Raw genomic sequence first — 21,340 nt, 5'->3', positions numbered from 1 at the left:
TTTTTCTCCCGCAAATAGGTTGCACCGTATCACGTTACGCCCGACGCCGATTGGTCAAAATTTGATTTAACGTGAATTTAACGGTTCTGCTTCTGAACAATCGTCGATTGCCGTCTGCCGATAAAAATATGTAAACTACAGACTGAATCGTAATTTACCGAATCTGTGATTTCGTATTTTTGTGATCACCATTTGTGTTCATTATTACAATATTGTCAATAATACGTCATTATTTTGTTACTAGCTATTTAAATATTTATTATTTACATTTTCGCTGAAGGCAGTTCTTCAAGTTCTTGCACTTTTACATGCTTACTATTTGTAATTTAAATTAATTATTATTTATTACCATCGTATACCAGTATTATTATTATAATTTATACTAATACTGGTTGCGATTGTTTTTACATACCTTTTATTATTTTCATTAGCTTTTTCACAGTCAATTTGTTGTTTTATTTGTGAACTTTTTTTCTTAACATAAGTTTCATATTTTTGTTTACTTATGTTAATATAACTCAAAATTACACAATTATTTTGAATACGCGGTATAATTAAATTTATATTTTTATTTTGTATGTAGTTCACTGTTGTTACATCACAATATTGACAAACACCTACTATGACTACAAAAAAGTGAGTTTTTTTTGTATTTTGAATCTAAAAAATAAGGTACCTACATATTTATATTTTTAATATTAACTATTATCGTAAGTGTTTGGATAATGTATGATTGTTTATGAAGAACGATTTACCCATGGTGTATGGCAGATAGGTTTCTTATAACAAAGTGAATGTCATAATAATTTATATGTTTGTAAAACAAATTTTTATGTAATATTATAATTACTAGGAATTCTTATGATATGCTTAAAAAAAAACTACCTGCCTTTCTTTATATCACTTAGACTTGATATCTAATTGTTATTGTTGGCTACTGGATTTAATGTGTTAAATAAAGGTACCTACTGTTCATTTTTTATAATTTTAAAATAACTTTTATTTTATGATGTTTTTTCAATTAAACTACTAAACAACATAAATTGTTACGTTTAGTTCAGGTATTTATTGCTAATCTATATCTAATTTAGGTTCTACACAATTATCCAAATTTTATATAAATAAAGTAGTACTTAATTTGATTATTAAATATCAAATATATATAACTGAATACGTATTATTTATAATATATACACAATAACATTAAGTAATTCAGTGTATTTGTAAAATTAAAATATGTTTGTTTTACCAGATCTCAATTAATTATGAAGGAAAACAGAATTCCAATAGGAAAGAAAAAAGAAAATATAAAAAAAAGTAAGTTGTGCCTATTTACTGCTAAGTACGATAATGTATTTACATTTAACATATTATATTTATTAATTTCTGTTACAAATGATAGGTTAAATATATAAATATTTAATCATTGGCTATCTTTTACCATCATTTTCCAATGCTAAAATACTTTTTGCTGTTGAAAATATATTGAAATGTTAGAACTTAAGTATAAAAAAACATTTTAAATAATTAAAAACAAAATTATACAAGAATAATGCCAATACACCTAGATAAATAGTACCTAAATAAAATACAATTTTAATTTTCTATCATAGGTCAAACTGTCTATACTCTATTATTTTGCATTGCCCTCTATAATACTATTTCATGTATTTTTATAATAACATTTAAATATGATAAAATAACCATTAAAGATGTAATATTATTACTTATACTCTGTCTTAAGTTCAATTATGGTAGATACCTATAATTAATTTCATTTCATATTTGTAATCATTAAATGGTAACAGTTTTGTTTGTATTTATAATATTATTTTCATTTTTCTTATTGACTAGAAATTAAATGTTTTGCATTTATTTTTATTTTATCTTTATTCAAAGATTTTATAAATGCTTCTACTGTTTGATGAAGTACTTACAGCTTTAATTCCAAAATATTCATTAAGAAATTTAATAATCATCTGTTGAAATTAATTTGGTATGTATAAATGTTTTTTAGTTGTCAACTTGAAACTTAGTTTAATTTTTAGTTTGAGGCATTCCTGATTAAATAATTTAATCTATTATAAACTATTAGTAGGTAATTAACTCATTTGAATATGATTTAAAGAATCAATCTTTAATGTTTCTGGTATTTTTGAAATAGTTTATATTTTTAATTTACCAAATAAGTTCATGTTAAAATTACATAAATACTATAAATTTAAATCTGTATTATTTCAAAAAATTATTTCTTTTACAGAAAAATTTAAATTCTAAGTAAATACATCATATTTAGCCAATAATTAATGTTGTCATTCACTCTTAATGTAATTAGCATTTAAGTCAATATAGTTGTAATTAATTTTGTAGCTACTGTTGTTGTTTCACTATTCTGTCATTCACACTTACAATAAGTTACAATTTACTCTGACTTAATATGACAGTAATATAATATAATAAACACAATCACTTAAAGAGCAATAATAATTTAAGTGATTTTATATTTGATCGTTTTAGATGAGGAGTCAAAGTTGGTTGTAGATCATGTGATTTCAAAAACAAAGACAAAGATAATAAAGACAACCAAAGTATCTAAGAAAACAAATAAACCCAATGAATGTAAACCTCTTAAACTTGTTAACATCAATGTTGAATCTACTGATACGTCATTAACGAAACCAATTAAAAACCCAAGAGTTCTTCTTAGTACAATTAAAGAATTGAAAGAATTTGAAAAATCCAATACTAAAAGAATACCAAATAAAATAAAAATTGTAGAAGATAATGCTCCAACATTGACTGAAAATGCAAATAATCTACAAGAGGAAATTGATATGAACAATTTTAATAACACAATTGACGAAATGAAACCAGTAGTCCCTGAAATTGTGCTGAGTCCTTTTGTTTGTACAACACGTGGTCATAAATGGAAACCAAGTCCTCGCAAACCTCCAAAATTATCAGAGTTGTATGATAAATATGAAGATAACAATGTTGCTGATAATTATAGGTATACTTTTTTGTTTAAAACATCTTCTAGTTGTATACATGAATTCTTGAAAATAATTTTTATACATTTAGATAGTATTTATTAGTTTTTTTTTTTTAAGTTAAGTTGTAAATATTTATGTATTAATGTTATAGGAAAAAGCTGGACAGTAAAACTATTGAACTACAAAATAAAGTTAAATATTGGGCAGAATTATCTTCAGAAAATAGCAATGATGTTCCACAAGTAAATTATAGTTTGATTAAAATTATCAACTAATAAGTACATGCTTTAGAAATATTATTTGAACGTATTTGTTCAAATCAAATAAATGTGTTTTGTAATTTATTAAAAATATTATTCAACTCTAGTACTTAAATCAAGTTACAATTATATTAAATTACTAGCATGTTTTTTTTTTTTTAGTTTATCAAAGATGAAATAGATGTTGTATGTGGACAAACAAAACTTTTGACAACTGACAAATTTATGCAAATGCGTTCTCTGATAAATGAATTTGATAATAAATCTGGGGCAATGCTTATAACCACAGATGATTTAGATGGATTTTGGGATATGTTATTGTTACAAGTAATTATGACCTTAATATTATGTTATAATTAAAGACCAGATTTTTATGCAGCTAACATCTAAAAATGTGCAAAAACATTTTTATTATAGGTACTTCAAATTTTATTTTTAATACTACTTTTTTTTTAATATTATTTATTAGTTATCATTAAATATTCTATTAAAGTATAAAATTAAAAATAAAAAATTAATTTGAATAATAAAATAATAAACTGACATTACAATATTTGATTTAAATTTATAATCATGTATATTTTAAAGTTTTTTTTGGTAAAATTATGCCTTTTGTCACTTAATATGTGTTCTAACTGAAAACACGTTTTATGTTGACACTTGTTATCGGGCATTGTTTGTTGCAGCTTATATAGCAGTATCTTCTTTTAAATCTATGTCATTTCCATTTATTGAATTGTATAGTTTTAAAATATTGTATTCGGGATTTTTATCAAATACTAATTTGAATTTTTCATAGAGTATTTGTCTCTTTTCATTCTCAATTGTCTTAAGTCCACCTCTTAACATTTCAACTATATCTATTTGATAATTTAAAGTAGAATTTTGTTTTTCAAGTTTTGTAATTGAATTTGGCAACTGGGACAAATGTGATCAAATAAATGATAAATCAGATATATATATATAATAAATGTAGTATTTAAAATGGATTTTGCTTTTTTGACTGATTGGGCATCATCTATATTATTAGATACCAATTCTTTAAATTAAGAAAAAATACAAAAATATTTGTACAAAAGTACAATTTTATAAAAAAAAAAACCCCCCAAAACTGCAGTTTTGTACAACATAAAACTTTCTTTAAATTAATCTATATCTCTTGATTTAGATTTGTAGTTTGTTTCTATAGAATTTAGAACACAACATAAAAAGATGCAATTGCACGGGAATCCGGTCTTTAGTTATAATGTAATCAATATTTATTATTGTAAAATATTTTTTTTAATATATATATATATGTATTAGGTTGAAAAATTAGAAGGTCAATTTTGTCAACTTGCCATATTGAAAAAAAATAATTGGACTCCATTAAAACCGATTGCTAAAAAAGTAATTAACAAACTTCCCGCATTAATTAAACGTCCAGTGGTAAAATCAAAATTTGCAGATTTTATTAAAAGTAAGTTTGAATAATTTAGAATTGTTTTATTTTTTTTTTACATATAAATATTTATGTTCATTGTATTTATATTAATGTATTGATAATATTACTATTTTTTCTCAGCCCAAAAATCAAAGGAAGAGAAAGCTACTCTAAATAGTGAAAATTCTAATGAAAAAAATGATTCGAATAATTCAAAGTTTAATGAAATGAAATTGTCTAATAACACTTGTCGTATGTTTTTTATTTTATTTAATTATATATAACAAATTAAATCTTTGACTGTTCAAAATTGTCTAATATGTATTTAAAATTTCTATTTATAGTTACTTCTAGTACTCCAACTTCTTCAAATCAGAAAAATATAAGTTTTACCCCCGTGCTATTAAAGACTATGGAGTTGTCATATGTAGCCCGTAGGTCAGGTATGACACCAATAGTACTAGGTACGCCACATGTATCTCCACTAAAACCAGCATTGAAAAAGGCTGAAAATGAGAAAGGCACCAAGCGGAAGAACATACACTTTGAATCTCCTAAAAAAATTGTTAATGGATTTGTAACACCTGAAAACTCGTGCAATGGTAAAATAATAAAATATTAAATAACATTAATTATAATATTTTTAATTATTGTAGATTGTAAAGTATGTTTGTACAATATTGATATTTTTATTATATACACATTTTTAGAAGATATCAAACCCAAAACCATTCAAAACAGAGTTGTCACTCCACATACTAATAAAAAAACTAAGATAAACCAGAACAACGATGTTAAATCTCGGTACAAACCAACTGGAATTTCAGTTTCTAACCAAATTGGAAATAAAACTAACTTAAAAAGTACTCTCAAACCTCAGTCAGAAATGAAGAAGACTGTAACTAAAACGTCTGTTGATATGGATGGCAAATCACCAATAAGACGTTCTTCTAGACTGGCCAACAAACCTTCAAAAAATTACAAATGTTAGTAAATAAGTATGATTTTTGTATGAATCTTTTTTTTTATTTGATAAGTTAACAGTGTTGAATTTAAAACATATTATCAACAAGTAAAACACCTAGTAATCAAGATTTTTGACTAAAATGAAAATGATTAACTTGTGTTGTATTTTATTCAAGTGTTTTATTCTGATTTTTTTTATTTACTAATCAAACATTTATTTATTTTTAAACAAATGTGTGGTTATAAAATGTTTACTTTATTTATTATTTTATTATTTTACTTAAAATATACTTATTCTCATGGATTTCTTGACATAATGTTTTTGTACATTCTCTGATGTTTTAGCATTTCCAAATAAACCGAATATTTTCTTTTATGATATCTGTAAATATATTAAACATTCATATTATGTTGTCATTGATAGCATTTTAAATTTGATTTATAATGTGTGTAATATTACATTTCCAGTTATATATCTCAAGAGATGTCTTCATAATTATATAGCTTATTTATATATTTATATAATCTGGTGAGTAGTTGAATTTTCTTTTTAAATTTTACACTCATATGATATTTAAATATTAAGATATGCAAAATTTAGTTTCTGGGACATGGGTTAACTATATTATATAGACAGTGTTCGAATTTGCAAAAAATTAAAGTAATGGAACTTTGCTTTTAAGAAAACAGTGGTTTCCATCATATTCTATTTGTTGATAAGCTATTATACTATACACATATTTTTTTAAATCACAGTTGTTGTTATGAGTTTATGACCAATGTTATTTAGCTATTAATCACGATTATATTTTATAACATCATAGAAATATAGAATAATTATATCTAAATTGTGTTAATATAAATATTTTTTAAATTAAAAGAATTAATGAAATATTCAACGAGATAAATTAATTTTGTAGAGTTAACGAATGCAAACAGTTAGCTGACTGTTTACTGATATAGTCATATCGATATGGCATAGGTATGAATTTTGTTCATCGCTAAAACGATTTATATTAAAAATGTATTAACAAGGGTACCAGAAATCTTTAACAGTTCAAAAAATCTTTTAATAAAAGTAGTAAACATTAACATGTTTAAAACAATTTTGACAAAAGAATTTTTAGTAGAAACTATGCTTATCATACCTCCGCGAAAACGCGCTTTATCATAGCTAGACATAGTATGGTATCTCAGTATTTCACTATCTCCTATATTTTTATAAAAACGCAAAAAGATGTACTATGTATCCCCTTAAATTCCATTAAAAAAAAAAAGTTAGGCAAGTGGAGACTTCTCTGTTGTACTTACAATACGTGCCGAGTAAGTTCTATTATGGATGGGTTAAATTTGAATTCAATGATATAATATTATATACAAAAAACGATGCTGAGTGTTAACAGTCTATCAATTTATATCACCAAAAGATATGTTAATTTGATATGGCTATTAAAATTATTTATTTTATTTAAGTATTATTGTAGGATGATATATTTTTTCCGAAAATATTGTATTTATTATTTTATTATTGCTATTTAATTATTTAAATAATATGGACAATATATTTATACCACATTTTATCAATATTATATAGGTAATTCAAAATGTATTGACTAATATTTGTAAATACAGTAAAACAGCATTAATAGATTCATTGTAGTAACTAATAAGTACTACCCATAAATAGATATTTTAAAATAAATAAAAAATTATGAATTTAATAAAATTAATAGCAATATAAAATACATAAAAGTAAAGTTCCCACAAATAATTTTTTATATTACAAAATAATTAAAAACTAATATATCGTTATATTTTAAGTAGTTTTGTCCAAATTGGAACTTAAAATGTTTATAAAAATTAATTGTCATTATACACTTTTTAGATTTCATGGTTTTAGTATAAATTACCTACTTATGAAAATTTTGTATTAAATTTTCAAAACTTAGATACAAAAAAAAAGTTTTTATTCAAACCCACTGATTGTTTTAATGAAGTGATACGAATTCTAAATCAGATTTGAATTTTTCAAGTCTACTTGAAATATACTTTCCTAGATTTTTTATTTAACTTTTCCAAAAATTGAAATATGCCATTTTTTTAATTATTCCTTTTTTACTCTGATTTTTTTTAGGATTTAGGGGAATAAAATCAAAAATGTGGGAGAATCTATCTCATGTAAACTTGATGAACAATAGCAATTTGTTTTTAGAATTCTTATGGTTTCACTAGATCAATCATGCGTTGGAGTGAAAACACATCTAAATTCTTATATTTTACGACTCCCGTGTGTTGGACAAAAAACAGAAAATCATCGTTTTCAATTCTCCAAACCAATTAACGATGTTAAATAGGAAATCCTAGAGACCGTGGAAGGATTTCTAAGTATGGATAACTTTGTGTTAACCAAGTTCAACTATATTAATAACTTTCAACTTAAGTTTATTGTGTATTCAACCGATAATTCTAATAGTTTAATTCCTATTTTACAAATCAGTGTCTGAAATGTCTAAGGTGTTAATACTCATGTTATAGCTTTATAAGCTCTAGCTCTATATGTATTTGTTAATACTACTTATAATAATAAAATAGGTATATTATAATATTAATAGTCTATAATATGATTAGTCGAAGTTAAAAAAACTTATGGTAAAAATAAATTAATATGGTATGCATTTACAACATACAATTTTTACGAAATCACTAGAAATTTGGCAGTCATTTTGTTAACTTATTAATTTTCTTTTTCAGCTGTATTTTTGAATTTAAATGTACTTCTCTGTTTTATATATGTTTCATATTGAATCTTCTTCAATAAAAAAAAAAATATTTGGGTGGATGAAATACAATTTTGAATTAAGTTTTTTGCTTAAACGTTTCGCAATAATTTAGTACGTTAGTTCTATTATAACTAGTAAACTAGTTCCGTTTTGTAGCAGAGCAGATGAAAATTACGCCTACATTTTTGTTGATGGAAATTCTTATACTTTATAAGTGCAGTGGTGCACTACTAGAGGAATAGGTTATGGTATTACAATTCTCCCTTCTGGTGGACAGCTTATCGCTTATATTATATAATAAATCAATAACCCCCTCATCCGTTAAAAATGTTTTGTGTCCGCATTAGAGTGGTGTGGTAACAAAGACTTTTCAATGGCAGAATCATATTTTTAGGAGTATTTTAAACGTAGATGGGGGTTATATCAACGTTTGATATACAATTATGTAAATCATCTGAAGGTATATTCTTAAATAGGTATCGATGTGTAACTCACGCCTGCAAATCTAATGAAGGGTGTACGGTGCGCGCGTCGCTGGCCATTAACGCAATGGCGTCTCTGAGTGACGATGACCACGGACGGAGTTCAGTCGGTGACTTGGACGATGTCGACGCGGCAGCGGCCAACATGGCTGAACCGATCAGGACAGGGTCGTCCTCCGTAGAAGTACGTACAGGTAACGCGGTGACGTTGGCCTGACACTGTAAAAACACCCGATTTTGACTGAGTCCTCCGCACATGAGGATCTCTCGGACGTTTAATGATCCTCCGCTCTTCTCCTCCATCGATTCTATGATGTGCCTGGTACCATACTTAACCAAAATATACAACATTTATTAATGCAGTGTTGTAACATTTATCTTCTTGGTAAATTTTTTTTTGGGGGGTTTTTAGAAATGTAGTTTTTGTTTTTGGATAATTTTATAATAGGAGGTCGAAATCCTAAAAATTAGCATAACCAGTTAAATACGTTATTAATAATAAGTTAGCTAATAGTTATATTGTAAGTATCTATATATTATTATATTGTTTAAAATGTATTCCTATTATATATTAATTATATTATTATTTATTATACTTACACATAGTGCCTGTATCGTTGCCAGATAAATAAGTGCCAAGTTTTCTTGGTCCACGGATAGTGTTAACCCGACCATCTAACACACAATACATAAATATAACATATTTTTTTGAGTATAAAGTAAAGTAGATAGTAGATGCAAGGGCGGATCCAGCATGTACTTACGGTTGGAGCACTTTATAAGAAAAATGATAAAATATAGCCCCCATTTAAAAAAAAAAATATGATAAAAATGTATGTTTATCATTATTATTATTTTTCCAACGGAGGTGGCACTTGCCCCCAGTGCCCCCCTCCCTGGATCCACCCTAGAGTAGATGATAGGTAACGAATACGCATTATGCAGGGTAGGTTAAAACGCGCATTTTATGCATATAAAAAAAAAGTTAAAATGTAAAACTACATATTATAAAGTGTCTCAAACACGTAAATTTCGCTTCACGCAACTAACTCGCTGGCCTACTAGCATCATCAGGAATGCGAATTAAAGTGAAATACGTTTATAAATATAAAGCAATGATTTTATCTGCGCCCCAGTACCCTGATTATTCATGCAGGCTTTGTCAGCACAACAGAATACTGCCAATTATTATTATTTTTTTTAATGTGGTTATATATATAAACATATGCACCTCGTCAACCACCCACTCATTACAATGATATTTCATTTATAACATATCTACATTACCTAGCACTTAGCGGTACCAATCTACACGAGAAATTAATATCTGCAGAATACAAATACAAATTAATTATTCATCTATAAATATTATGTATTGAATACACATTTTACCAACATTAAAGTTGACGATAATTTTTAGAGTGACATGACCAAATATGATAATTAATGCAATAAAACAATTATTATTGTTGTCGTTGTGACTGGTTTTCAAAAGTTTAAGCAATTTATTATTGATATTGTCATAGTGTCGTATAATATATCCTGTCAATGAATAATACTTTTTCGGGAGTTTCCAAATTTCACATTTCACATTTTATAATTAATATTTTAAACTAAATTACCTATTTATAAATAATAAAGAGTATTTTTCATTAAATGTGCCATGCGCGATTTAACAATGAAATAAAAAATTGTTTGCGTGCTGTTAAAATAAATTCAACGTGCAGTTGTGGCACTCTTGTTAAATGGGTTCGCTATCCTGCTATATATTATTTATTGATTAGCATATTACGTTGTTAATTTTACAAATGTAAAACACAGAACATTTACTCTTAGAAGTTTCCGTTTAGTTTGGTTACGTCAATGTTACAGTGAATTGAGCTATATTATCAAACTTAAAGGTAATACATTATTATATTTCTATGTAAGCTGTAAGCACCTACTTATTATGTGGCTTATTTTTTACAATGTATACAGCACAGATAGTGATTTTACTTTTAAATTTGATAATAGGTTAATTTTCAGTAATATTTGCATTACAATTAAAATTACGATTCTAAATGTGAACGGCTGATCATAAATTTGACGTGTTTTGCACTTGTAAGATGCAGACAACAAATGTGACGTTTTCTTAAAAGCATGTGCGTACCGTTCCTTTTAGCGAGGGATCCGCCACGGGCGATCGGTTGCCATGAAAGTCAGGGTACACGTGAAAGTCTTCTGTCAGCGTATCGATCGCATCCAAACCTCTGTCTGTAGCCATTTTCGCGAGTAACTCGTTCAGGAAATCTTCCGTTCTTCTAGAGATGTATATAATTATACATAATAATTTCGATGATAAAAATTGTATTATTAGGTAAAAATAAATTTAAAAACTTTAATTACAAAACCGGTTATTTGCACTCTGTATGTTGTATAACATTGTCAGTAACATTAAGAATTGTTTCACCTAGTAAAACAAATTTTGCCTCTACCCTTTTTAATTTTAGAATATATATCCTATTGGCTATTTTTTATTTTTTCGTCTATAAAACCAAGTTTACGTATATCTTGCAGAGGCAGAAGGGTGTCCCAATAAAATTTACGAAGTCAAATAACATAATATATTGTGATATTTTAATATCCGATTACTAAATACTAATAGGGGACAGGGGTAAATGTTAATATTTGGATAAATATTAAAATAAATTAAAATTGACTATTCAACAATAATCAGATTAATATATTAAATTGTAAAACATTAGTGAATACTGAATGAACTAATTTATTTACCTATTTTATAAATTCGATTTAATAATATTATTTTACATTTTATCCATCAGGACCACTCCCCTCATTAACTAACTAACCGCGGTACAATTGCATCCATATTGCATCCTCCACAATAAGGCCTTGCTGAGATTATGTGTAAGTATACAATATATTATATCTGTATAAATTATTAGGGCTGGGGGACTTGTAGTTTTTTCATATTTTTTTATAGTATAAGGTTGCGAAGAGCTATGATTAATGTTCAAGTGATCTACAGGTATATATAAATAGTAAATACGTGTTTTATAACATTTAAACATTATACTAAATTTTAACTACCCAAAGACATTTTCAAGTTTTAATTTACCTAATTAAGTTTTTCAAAACATTATTAAAAAATAAAAATATTTCATATAAATATTATCATTTATTATATTTTCATTTCGAATTTTCAATTAAATATACTTAGAGCATATATAGGTACTTCTTGTTTTTTTAAGTACTTAAATGCATTTATAATTTAATATTTTTAAGCATTAAAAGTCTTCAGCCCTATATAATATGCATTTACTATGTCATAATAAATAATAATATATAGCTATGCATAGCGGTATTGCCGGTACTTACACACCATCCGTAATGTTCAGATGTTTGGCGGCTGGATGAGTGCTAATCACGTGGTCTATAAGCTTGCCCGTAGCTGATTGCCCGCCTTCCAGAAGCCACAGACCCGGCACCATGGCACCGTAGTACGGTCCCCAGACGCCATCCACGAACACTTCTTCGTCGCTGAGCAACATGTGACAAGTCGACGTACCTCCAATCATCACTACAGAGTCATCAGCATAAACATAGGTAGATATATTATATTATATAACATAGCAAAGAAAAATAGCATAGCATAAAATAACATGGGTAATGGGTATTATAATTCCTGTACGGTATAGTCTGTACCTATTACTTAAATAGACTTCTGTAGATCTTTATTATGATAGATAGTTGTTTTATTCACTTTTATCTATTGAACAGTGAAATGTTTAGATACGCGTGGTACATGGTTGATAATAGACATTATGAACTTGGCTTTGACGTATAATTATATTAATTATTAAATAAGTATTTATATTTTTTTTCTCAACATTTTCGATTGAAATTTCATCATTTGATATGTTTTATACACACAATCGGAATTTTTTTTTTATTATTAAATATAAATATATCGTAGTAAGTACTTATATAATCTTTAATCAGTTAATATTAAGATTTAAGGACTAAATATTGCGTTTAGATTAGGCGTAAATTACTTAACTTGGATCGAAAATCGCGATAAGTACGTATATAATACTTACCTAATCGGTGCCTAAAGTCCGTTGAATTCTTTGAGCCAACTCCGATCATTCCCAGTCCTCCAGCGTGTGCGTCAATCAACGATGTGGCTACTGGAGTCCCGACGACTAGTCCCATTTCTCGGGCTGCGTTCTCGGTAAGTCCGTTGCCGCAAGGTCGTCCGGGCTCAAATATTTCGTTACCTGTTAAAAAAAGATAAGGTGTTGATTTAAAAGTGTAATGACTGTTTTGGTGTAGTCGCAGGGTAAAAGCCGACTTGTTAAAAGAGTGTTGCTAACCTATCGCCGACCAATTGTCTTGACTCAAGTCATCCAGACCAATTTCTTCGAAATACGAACGATCCCAATAACCACACAACGCCTGTTCTGCACAGTACGTCCATTTGCAGACGACCGTACACAGTGATCTGTAAACAATGATGAAACCATCTTGTTTTATACAGCAAGTCATCGATGAGTGATGACCAATATTTACTATTTTACTAGCATAATACACAGGTTATTCGAAATGATTCATTCGATTTAAAATGACATATATTTTTAGTTTAAAGATTTAAAGTAATATACTCGTAATATGACAAACTATCATCGTGATGCACTTTGTTGTCTATTAAAATATGATGCCACTTATGTGATTCAATTTTTTCGTTATTCAATTATTTTATTTATTTTTTAATACTTGTTATTTGCAGACTACATGTTGTTTCTTTTATACTTTAATAGCTGTGCACTTCGTTATACCCATAACGAATAACACCTCTTAAATAGGACGTTTCAAAACTCATTTTATCATTAATTGATATTGTGGACATTGTTAGCCCCCGACCTACCGCGTCCCATCACCAGTTCACACTATTTTAATAGTGACTATTACTTTGTTTTCGCTTAGCGTCCTTTCTAACTTATTTTATTTTGGCTTAGCTCCTAAGGGCCGTAGGGTGGTGTAAAATTACCTATAAACTTCATCAAGAATTAGGCTATCAAATCAAAAATAATTTTTCGAATCCGACAGGTATAGTTCCAGAGATTAGCGAATTTAGACAAACAAACAAACTTTTAAGCTTTATTATATTATTATACGTATATCAGAAGTACAATTATAATATCTTAATGGGAACTGATGTTATAGTCTATAAGATATAATATACATGCAATGGTTTTCAACCTTATTGGACTCGCAACCCATTTTAGTTATCATTTATTTTTTCAATTCATATAAAAAAATCTTATTGATACTGGTTTATATGCGCAGTAAAAATGATAAATAGACCAAATTTGAATTAATTATAAATTATAATTATTATATTAGTATTGTGATTCAAGCCATATAATCAATCATCGCTTTCATTGTTCTATTTGTATTATACCTAATATGAATTATATTATGAAAATAAAATATTAGCATCTTTTATATTTTATTTGCTACAATCGAATGAAATATATTTTAATTACCTATTAAAAGTATATTATAGTCTCTGGCTTATTTTTGAAGTTTACGTGATCTATACTTGGGTTGCAACCCAACGGTTGAAAACCACTGTTTTGTAATACATTATTATATACACCAACCTGGAGACAGCATTCGTGGCTTTCCAAGTAAGGAAGTCGGGCAAATCGAAGAACCTACCCACTTTTTGCCAAAACGTGTTTTTTGGTAGATTATTTTTTAGCCAAAGGATTTTCGGCGTTTCCATTTCTAACGATATTTTACCTCCCACATAGTTCAATACTCGATGATTTGTTGTATTAATGAAATCCGCTTCCTTCTTGGCCCTATGGTCCATCCATAGTATTACATTTTGTTCTTGTTCACCTTTAATCATATATTTATATACTTATAAATGTGACGGTAACACGATATTATAATAACTATTGTCGTTGGTTAGAAATTAAGTTTTAAACATTTTTTGTGGTGAATTTTTTGTGGATGTTTTTTTTAGGTGTATTGCCACCTAAAAATGTACATAGGAATAATTTAAATTAAGCTATAAATACATTTTTTATGAGTAAAATAGTTTAAAAATCATACGAAATTATGCATTATGGCATATGTGATATGCTTAAATTATTTTTATATCTACAGATTACAAGTTTATTTAACATTAGGATTAATAAATTAGTTTTAAATATTGATTAAGTGTTTGTAATTATAATTATATTTTATTACTGTGTTAACTTAGTATGTTTACAAATTTGAAATATTTATAAATAAATGTGAGGTCATAATATCAGCCTTTATTAGATGCTGCCGCCATATGCACTTGTAAATATAATTCGGTATAACCTATTTAAGATTTAAAATAAACAAAAATATTTATATAATTTAGACGAAGTACTATTTTATTATTTGCTGAAAATAATTTATTAGTCAAGTAAAAGATCATTATTGAAATACTAACATCTGTAGGTGACGTACAATCTACAAGATTAATTTACGTATAGTGAGTATAGAAATTAGTAATTACGAGCATGGGCGCCCATAGGTAAAGTTTTAGGGAGGGGCAAAATAAAAAAATTCTTAGTTGTAAGATAATAACAATTTTATTTTATTTCTTTATATAATTAATGTAAATATGCTTTTATGCTAATTGGTAAGTATTAATAATTGATGTTTATCATATTAACCTCTCATATTGTTAAATAATATATAGTTAGAGTAATTAGTTAATATTATTTCATATTATTATTTTTCCAGGGGGGGGGGAAATATAGTTAAACTGATAAGAAGTTTACGACAGAATTATCAGTTTATTGAATTTGAATGAATATACACTGATATCGTGTCAAAGCATGTCGATAGTATTATGATAAATAATACGACTATTAATGATTTTTAGGGAGTTTCTGTAGAAAGATATTGAAAAAATGCAATGCAAATAAAATAAAATAAGAACAATTTTGCAGATGTAATTTTAAGTTGTTGGAAGTTGAAATATTAAGTTTGATGTTTCGAGAGACGTTAGTATACTAAGATTAAATCCTCCAAATGGGTTTTTATTGGTCTTTGTTTATATTCTAAATTATAAGTGAATAATTTTTAATTATGTAAATAAATATTTTCAAATGTTAATACTTTTCAAGAAAATGCATGTCTAAAATCCTTTGAAATAATCATCCTGTATAAATAGTTCTATTTATTTTTATACTATTTAAAAGGAGATAAATCTCATATTATTATTATATGTAATTTAAATTATTTTAAAATTATTATTTTCCCGTTTTCAAAAATAATTCCTAATTACGCCACTAAATAGCTAATTTATACACTTAAATTTATGACAGCTAATAACAAAAAAATTCTTACTATTTTTGCTGACTGATAATGGTAGTCCATCGCTGTCCACGACTACCAGAGAACACGTAGCATCAAATCCGATTCCTCTGACCGCTTCCGATGGTACTCCTTCAGTCACTTCCTATATTATGGCATTTTGTATATATATATACAAAGTTTAAAATGTTTATCATGTAAGGATATGACATATGGATATGATATTGGTATTCCTATTTTTACTAATCATACATTTTTAAGCCAACAAAATGAAGAGAAAAATTATGGTTCTCACTCACACAAAAGCTTCTGTGCGTTTAAGAAACTAATATTTAAAAAAGAAAAAAAAGAGATGTAAAGATGTTATGGTTAGTAGTATCAGTTGTGTTGGCTTATACATTTTTATTCAATGACACATACATAAGTTTAATATCAATAATGAGTGTATTGTATACTAAAAGAGATTGTCATTATATTATCATCTATCATTTTAATATAAATTATATATATATATATATATATATATAGTCACGTTGTAAAGTGATGGACAGTTCTCGTTCCTTACCCGTACAACTTTACAGCAACTACGCCATATGTCTTCGGACGATTGTTGATAAAAGTTTTCTTCAGGATTCCATGTTTGAATAATGTTGGTAGATTTTTTTAAAATTCTACCAGCATTATCTACTAATGCCGCCCGAACACTTCCTGTCCCGACGTCCACTCCAATGAAATACATATTGTTTTAAGACTGAGAAAATAAATAGTTTAGATAAAATAATAATAACAAACCTGCAGTGTTAAACAAATGATCTATTTTAAGTTTATATTGAACGACTGTATTATGTTATACTCGTAATATTAATAGTAACATGCAATAAATTTGAAAATATTTTTTACACATACGTTGGTAGGAAAGCACGTCAAATACTATAAACTTTCGTTTCAAAATGTGAATGCATTAATGACCATAGCATATAATGTTAAACATGATCTTTGCCTAAAGAATAAACTAGAATATCCGGTTGAGAGGTTGATTATAAAATGAGGTAAATGAGGTATACGTATACGACATACGTATACCTTCTGTACATAGATAATGTATATAACCTATAATCTATATATTATATTATTATATATAGGTTATGAAATCGTAAACAATATTAATGATCTTAAGAAAAGAAATCTGATTTATCAACGTACGAATACATCATATTATTAATTTATCTAAACAAAATTCATTACTTCAAAGCATGTATAGATATTATTTAAAATAATTATTTTTATTTTATAGTTTTTAAGATTTTCTTTTTTTTTTATGACAGCATACATTTTTTAATATTTTATTACAAAATTCAAAGTATTTTGTTTTATAAAACTTGAATTTTAGACGAGTAGTTTATGGTGTACTCCATTAAAATGTCCATATAACTTATCAAACTTTTGAATAGGTGCTGGTAAAGTAATATTATAATTAATTAACTAATCGTCCGATATTTTTTTTAGAGATATTTATTGAAATATTCTAAATAAAAATACAAAATAAAAATTTGTCGTCAAAAAAAAAAAAATTTTAAAAAATAATAACGATAAGAAGTTATAAAATATGTATTTTATTAAAAATTTTTTTTTGTAATAGCTTAATATTATGTAAAAAAATATTTATAAAAACATTAATAGATTTTGAAATAATGAATGTTATACTTTGAAAAAAATATGACTTGAAAGTTAAAATATTTTACAGACGTTACCTGTTTAGAATTTTATTATGGAGCATTGGAGTAGCCAGTACGATCGTATACATGTATTAGGTAAGTATATGTATTTTTATGGTATAACACGGTGTCAATTATTTATTACGCGGTAAAAAGAAATGTGTATGAAGACCACCGATAAGTAAAAATAACACGAAGGATCATGCGAATAATATTTGGCGATACTGCCAATATAAATCCGAATTTATCGTTGATAGAAAGACTCAATATAAGACAATTCTAATATCATACAATGATTTACATTTTATTGTAAAATGTATATTAAGTAATTTAAATTTTGTTAAGTTTACTTAAGTAAAAGTATTCAAATACTTTTTACTTAAATCTGTATTTTAAATACTTTTTAAAAGAGCATTTGAAAATAATATTTTTTTTATTTTAAATACTTTCTCCAAGTATTGGTATTAAAATCAAACACTAGTTTTAAATTACCTTTTTCTTTTTTGTATAAACTTATTATTTTTAATTAAATTAAAAAAAAATATTCTATAAATAGATAATGAATAAATGCATAAAAGTCATAAAATATTAGAAATTGGTTAGAAGCTTTATTTTTATTTATAAACATTGTTTAAAATGTACAGATAATCATTTTCAGTCGAAAACAATAAATTAAATTTAGGATTTGTGGTCTATACTTAATCAAACTTTCAAATTTAAATTTATTTAGCTTCTCCCTACGATGCGGTAAAACGTTAAACAAATTAAATGCCAAAAATCAAAATTGATTTTAAGTAAAAATTAAAATTTAACTAGAATTATTTTAAGTATTTTTAAATATTTATAAATACTTTTATTAAATAGGTATCTGTATATTATATTTTGTAGTACTTTTTATTAAAAAAAAACAGGCATTTAAAATTTTTAAATATTTCTTTAACGCGCGTCACAGAAGACAGAACTTTTAAAACACCTCTACATCTATGTTTTGTTGATTTAGAATCAGTGCCAAACAATAAAGATATAATCAAGTTTAAATATTTATGTTATACCAAAATAAAAATCGAATCAATTAACATTAATTTCAATATTAATAAACTATCAAATTTATATGACCACATCATAGCATACTACAACAATTACTATAGATGCATTGAAGACTACCAAACTAAATACTAATACACTTGAAGTTTGTACTCAAAGTTGTGACATTCACACAAAATGTATATTAGGTATGCTATTTAATTATTCCAGGGGTGTCATTTGTGGTATACAGCCATACACAGGTTATGCACACATCATAGTACGGGATGATATAATTTTATCGATTTAGTATTACAACGAAGTTAATAATTACTTAAATTTTCTTAGTAATATGTAATTTGTATGATACAAACAATACAATTTAAATATTAAAAATATAAATAATTTTTCTAATCGTTGGCTGATATTTGTGGATAAATAGGGTTTATGCAGTTATCGAAACGAATACAAAATACGAACATTAAACATTTTCTGTCCCGAAAGTAATTCGACAAAAATCACTGTATTCAATCAATTCAAATTTCAAACGGTCCCCGTTTAAGGTTTCTAACGTAAGGTATATTATAATATATTGCATGGTTGCAGATACTTTTGTTTACGTTTTGCATGGTCGTTAGCTACTTCAGAAAAAAAGATAATAATTTACTATAAGGCATTGAAGGCAACATGAAACTAAATTATCTGAAATTTAAATCGCGATATATTTACTAAAACTTAATGAATACAACAAAGAATAAATTGAGCAACTAAATAATATGTAATGGCTTTGTTTGTCATAGAATGTTCATTATAGAGTGCATATTACGGCCAGATGATACCCCACGCATAATTTGTGATAATTTTAAATTTGAATGACATTTATAGCTAAAACATGTTATTAATATCTGGGGAAGTCGCTCTACTCAGCATGAGCGTTTGTCATCGTTAAGTAGGACACTAGCTGTTGTGATGTGATACATTTGAATTCAATGATAAATTATTGTATAGGTACGATGAAAGCTGATTTTGTGTGGAGATGAAATGTCAGACTATATTTCTAAGGATATTCTATATTTATTGTTACGGATTTATTTTTATACATATTTTTTTATATTAGTAGGTACTACGATAAGTTGAAATCATTTTTAAATAACTTATAAATCGATATCAACGTACCGTAGAACGGTGTGAATAGGTTCTTAATGAGCTTATAGTTATTAATGTTATTATAGATATTGTGTTTCAAATTGTGATATTAGTGTACCTAAGTATTTTTTTTTAAATAAAATGTTTTTATGTTTCATTTAATAACTCTATATATTAAAAATTATTTTTCAAATTTCAGAAATTGAAAAAAAAAACAAAAAATTATAAACAACAAGTACTATGAAGTTTTTATTAGTATTAGGTATATTTCATAATTTTGATGTCACGTAAATATTATTTTTATATTTATTATTGTGTATTGTGGGCTATGGTTTATATTTATCGTATTGATATAAGGCCATAATACCATATTATGGTTATAATTAGGACTAGGAACCTCTGGGATTATATTTTTGAATAATTATTAAAAACATAGACCATAGTTAAGTAAAATATCAAGTGTAAAAATATTAATATATTATTAATAAAGGCAATTATTTATACTTAAGTTTTATAATTTTCTAAAGAAAAACTTAATTTTAAATAGATTTTTTGGACTTGAAATATTAGTATGATGGTTTTATTCAAAGAAAATAAATATTTTAAAATTAGTGCTTGTGTTTTTCTCACCGATTACTTGCGCATTGTTATTTATTGAATTATCGATACATCGCAAACGTGATAAAAAAAAAAATAAATCGGAAAATAAAAATAATAATAAACAATGTATAATTTTAGCAATTTTGCAAATATTATCTAGATTTTTTATTTAATACTTTATATATATTTTTTTTAATGCATATTTAGTGGTTCTTTACTTCTTTAGGACATAAATGTATGCATATTTCAAGGTTTTTTAGGGTTTGAAGCCTTAATTATAATTTATTTAACTTCATAACATTTTGTTATCTATATTATAGTATTGAATTTATTAAATAATTATTGTTTCATAATAATGCTTATTACAGAGAAGATGATATTGTTATAAAATATATTTAATCGAAATCTGAAATTAAATAGTATGACAATAACTAAAAGTATTTATTTTACTTTTTGAAATAATAATATCAATAGAATATAGATAGTATGTATACATTTATAAAAATAATAATTGTTTATAGTGTTTATACTATATGAGAGGTATCTTGTATCTATATCAATACATTATTGTATACTTAATTCTT

General features: G+C 26.0%; 2 protein-coding genes and 1 long non-coding RNA gene across 7 annotated transcripts in view; 2 read left to right on the top strand and 1 right to left on the bottom strand.

The window, feature by feature from the left end:
* The first annotated feature begins 120 nt into the window (after nucleotides 1–120).
* Nucleotides 121–5,946, top strand: LOC132917135 (uncharacterized). The gene is made up of 10 exons (XM_060977727.1): nucleotides 121–321; nucleotides 584–636; nucleotides 1,253–1,317; nucleotides 2,518–3,010; nucleotides 3,145–3,235; nucleotides 3,416–3,580; nucleotides 4,559–4,712; nucleotides 4,818–4,928; nucleotides 5,021–5,278; nucleotides 5,387–5,946. The coding sequence occupies exons 2-10, from the start codon at nucleotides 623–625 to the stop codon at nucleotides 5,665–5,667; spliced, it is 1,632 nt and encodes a 543-aa protein (XP_060833710.1). The 5' UTR covers nucleotides 121–321; nucleotides 584–622; the 3' UTR covers nucleotides 5,668–5,946.
* LOC132917134 (FGGY carbohydrate kinase domain-containing protein) overlaps nucleotides 5,878–21,340 on the bottom strand; it is a 29,596-nt gene continuing 14,133 nt past the window's right edge. For 4 of the 5 annotated variants that reach the window (XM_060977723.1, XM_060977725.1, XM_060977722.1 and 1 more), the window contains 10 exons: nucleotides 16,838–17,023; nucleotides 16,306–16,417; nucleotides 14,571–14,814; nucleotides 13,281–13,408; nucleotides 13,005–13,184; nucleotides 12,283–12,484; nucleotides 11,054–11,204; nucleotides 9,505–9,579; nucleotides 8,918–9,234; nucleotides 5,878–6,024 (listed from right to left, as the gene is read on the bottom strand). In XM_060977723.1, coding sequence (XP_060833706.1) covers nucleotides 5,940–6,024; nucleotides 8,918–9,234; nucleotides 9,505–9,579; nucleotides 11,054–11,204; nucleotides 12,283–12,484; nucleotides 13,005–13,184; nucleotides 13,281–13,408; nucleotides 14,571–14,814; nucleotides 16,306–16,417; nucleotides 16,838–17,011 — 1,668 coding nt within the window. In that variant the 5' untranslated portion in view covers nucleotides 17,012–17,023 and the 3' untranslated portion in view covers nucleotides 5,878–5,939. Of the gene's footprint in view, nucleotides 6,025–8,917; nucleotides 9,235–9,504; nucleotides 9,580–11,053; nucleotides 11,205–12,282; nucleotides 12,485–13,004; nucleotides 13,185–13,280; nucleotides 13,409–14,570; nucleotides 14,815–16,305; nucleotides 16,418–16,837; nucleotides 17,024–17,178; nucleotides 17,315–21,340 lie in introns of those variants that run through there. The other variant, XM_060977724.1, reaches the window with a different exon arrangement.
* On the top strand, nucleotides 11,727–18,153 carry LOC132917137 (uncharacterized). The gene is made up of 3 exons (XR_009660249.1): nucleotides 11,727–11,811; nucleotides 12,264–12,510; nucleotides 18,017–18,153. It is a non-coding gene; the product is annotated as an uncharacterized LOC132917137 (long non-coding RNA).

The sequence above is a fragment of the Rhopalosiphum padi genome, chromosome 1 (assembly GCF_020882245.1).
Source record: "Rhopalosiphum padi isolate XX-2018 chromosome 1, ASM2088224v1, whole genome shotgun sequence".
NCBI lineage: Eukaryota > Metazoa > Arthropoda > Insecta > Hemiptera > Aphididae > Rhopalosiphum > Rhopalosiphum padi.
This window is presented reverse-complemented; position numbering and strand designations above follow the sequence as displayed.

Excerpts from the sequence above, each read along its gene's own strand:
- LOC132917135 (XM_060977727.1), top strand. Across the intron at positions 3,011-3,144 it reads AATGTTGCTGATAATTATAG|GAAAAAGCTGGACAGTAAAA; the intron begins GTATACTTTTTT and ends TTAATGTTATAG. Across the intron at positions 4,929-5,020 it reads ATTGTCTAATAACACTTGTC|TTACTTCTAGTACTCCAACT; the intron begins GTATGTTTTTTA and ends TTCTATTTATAG.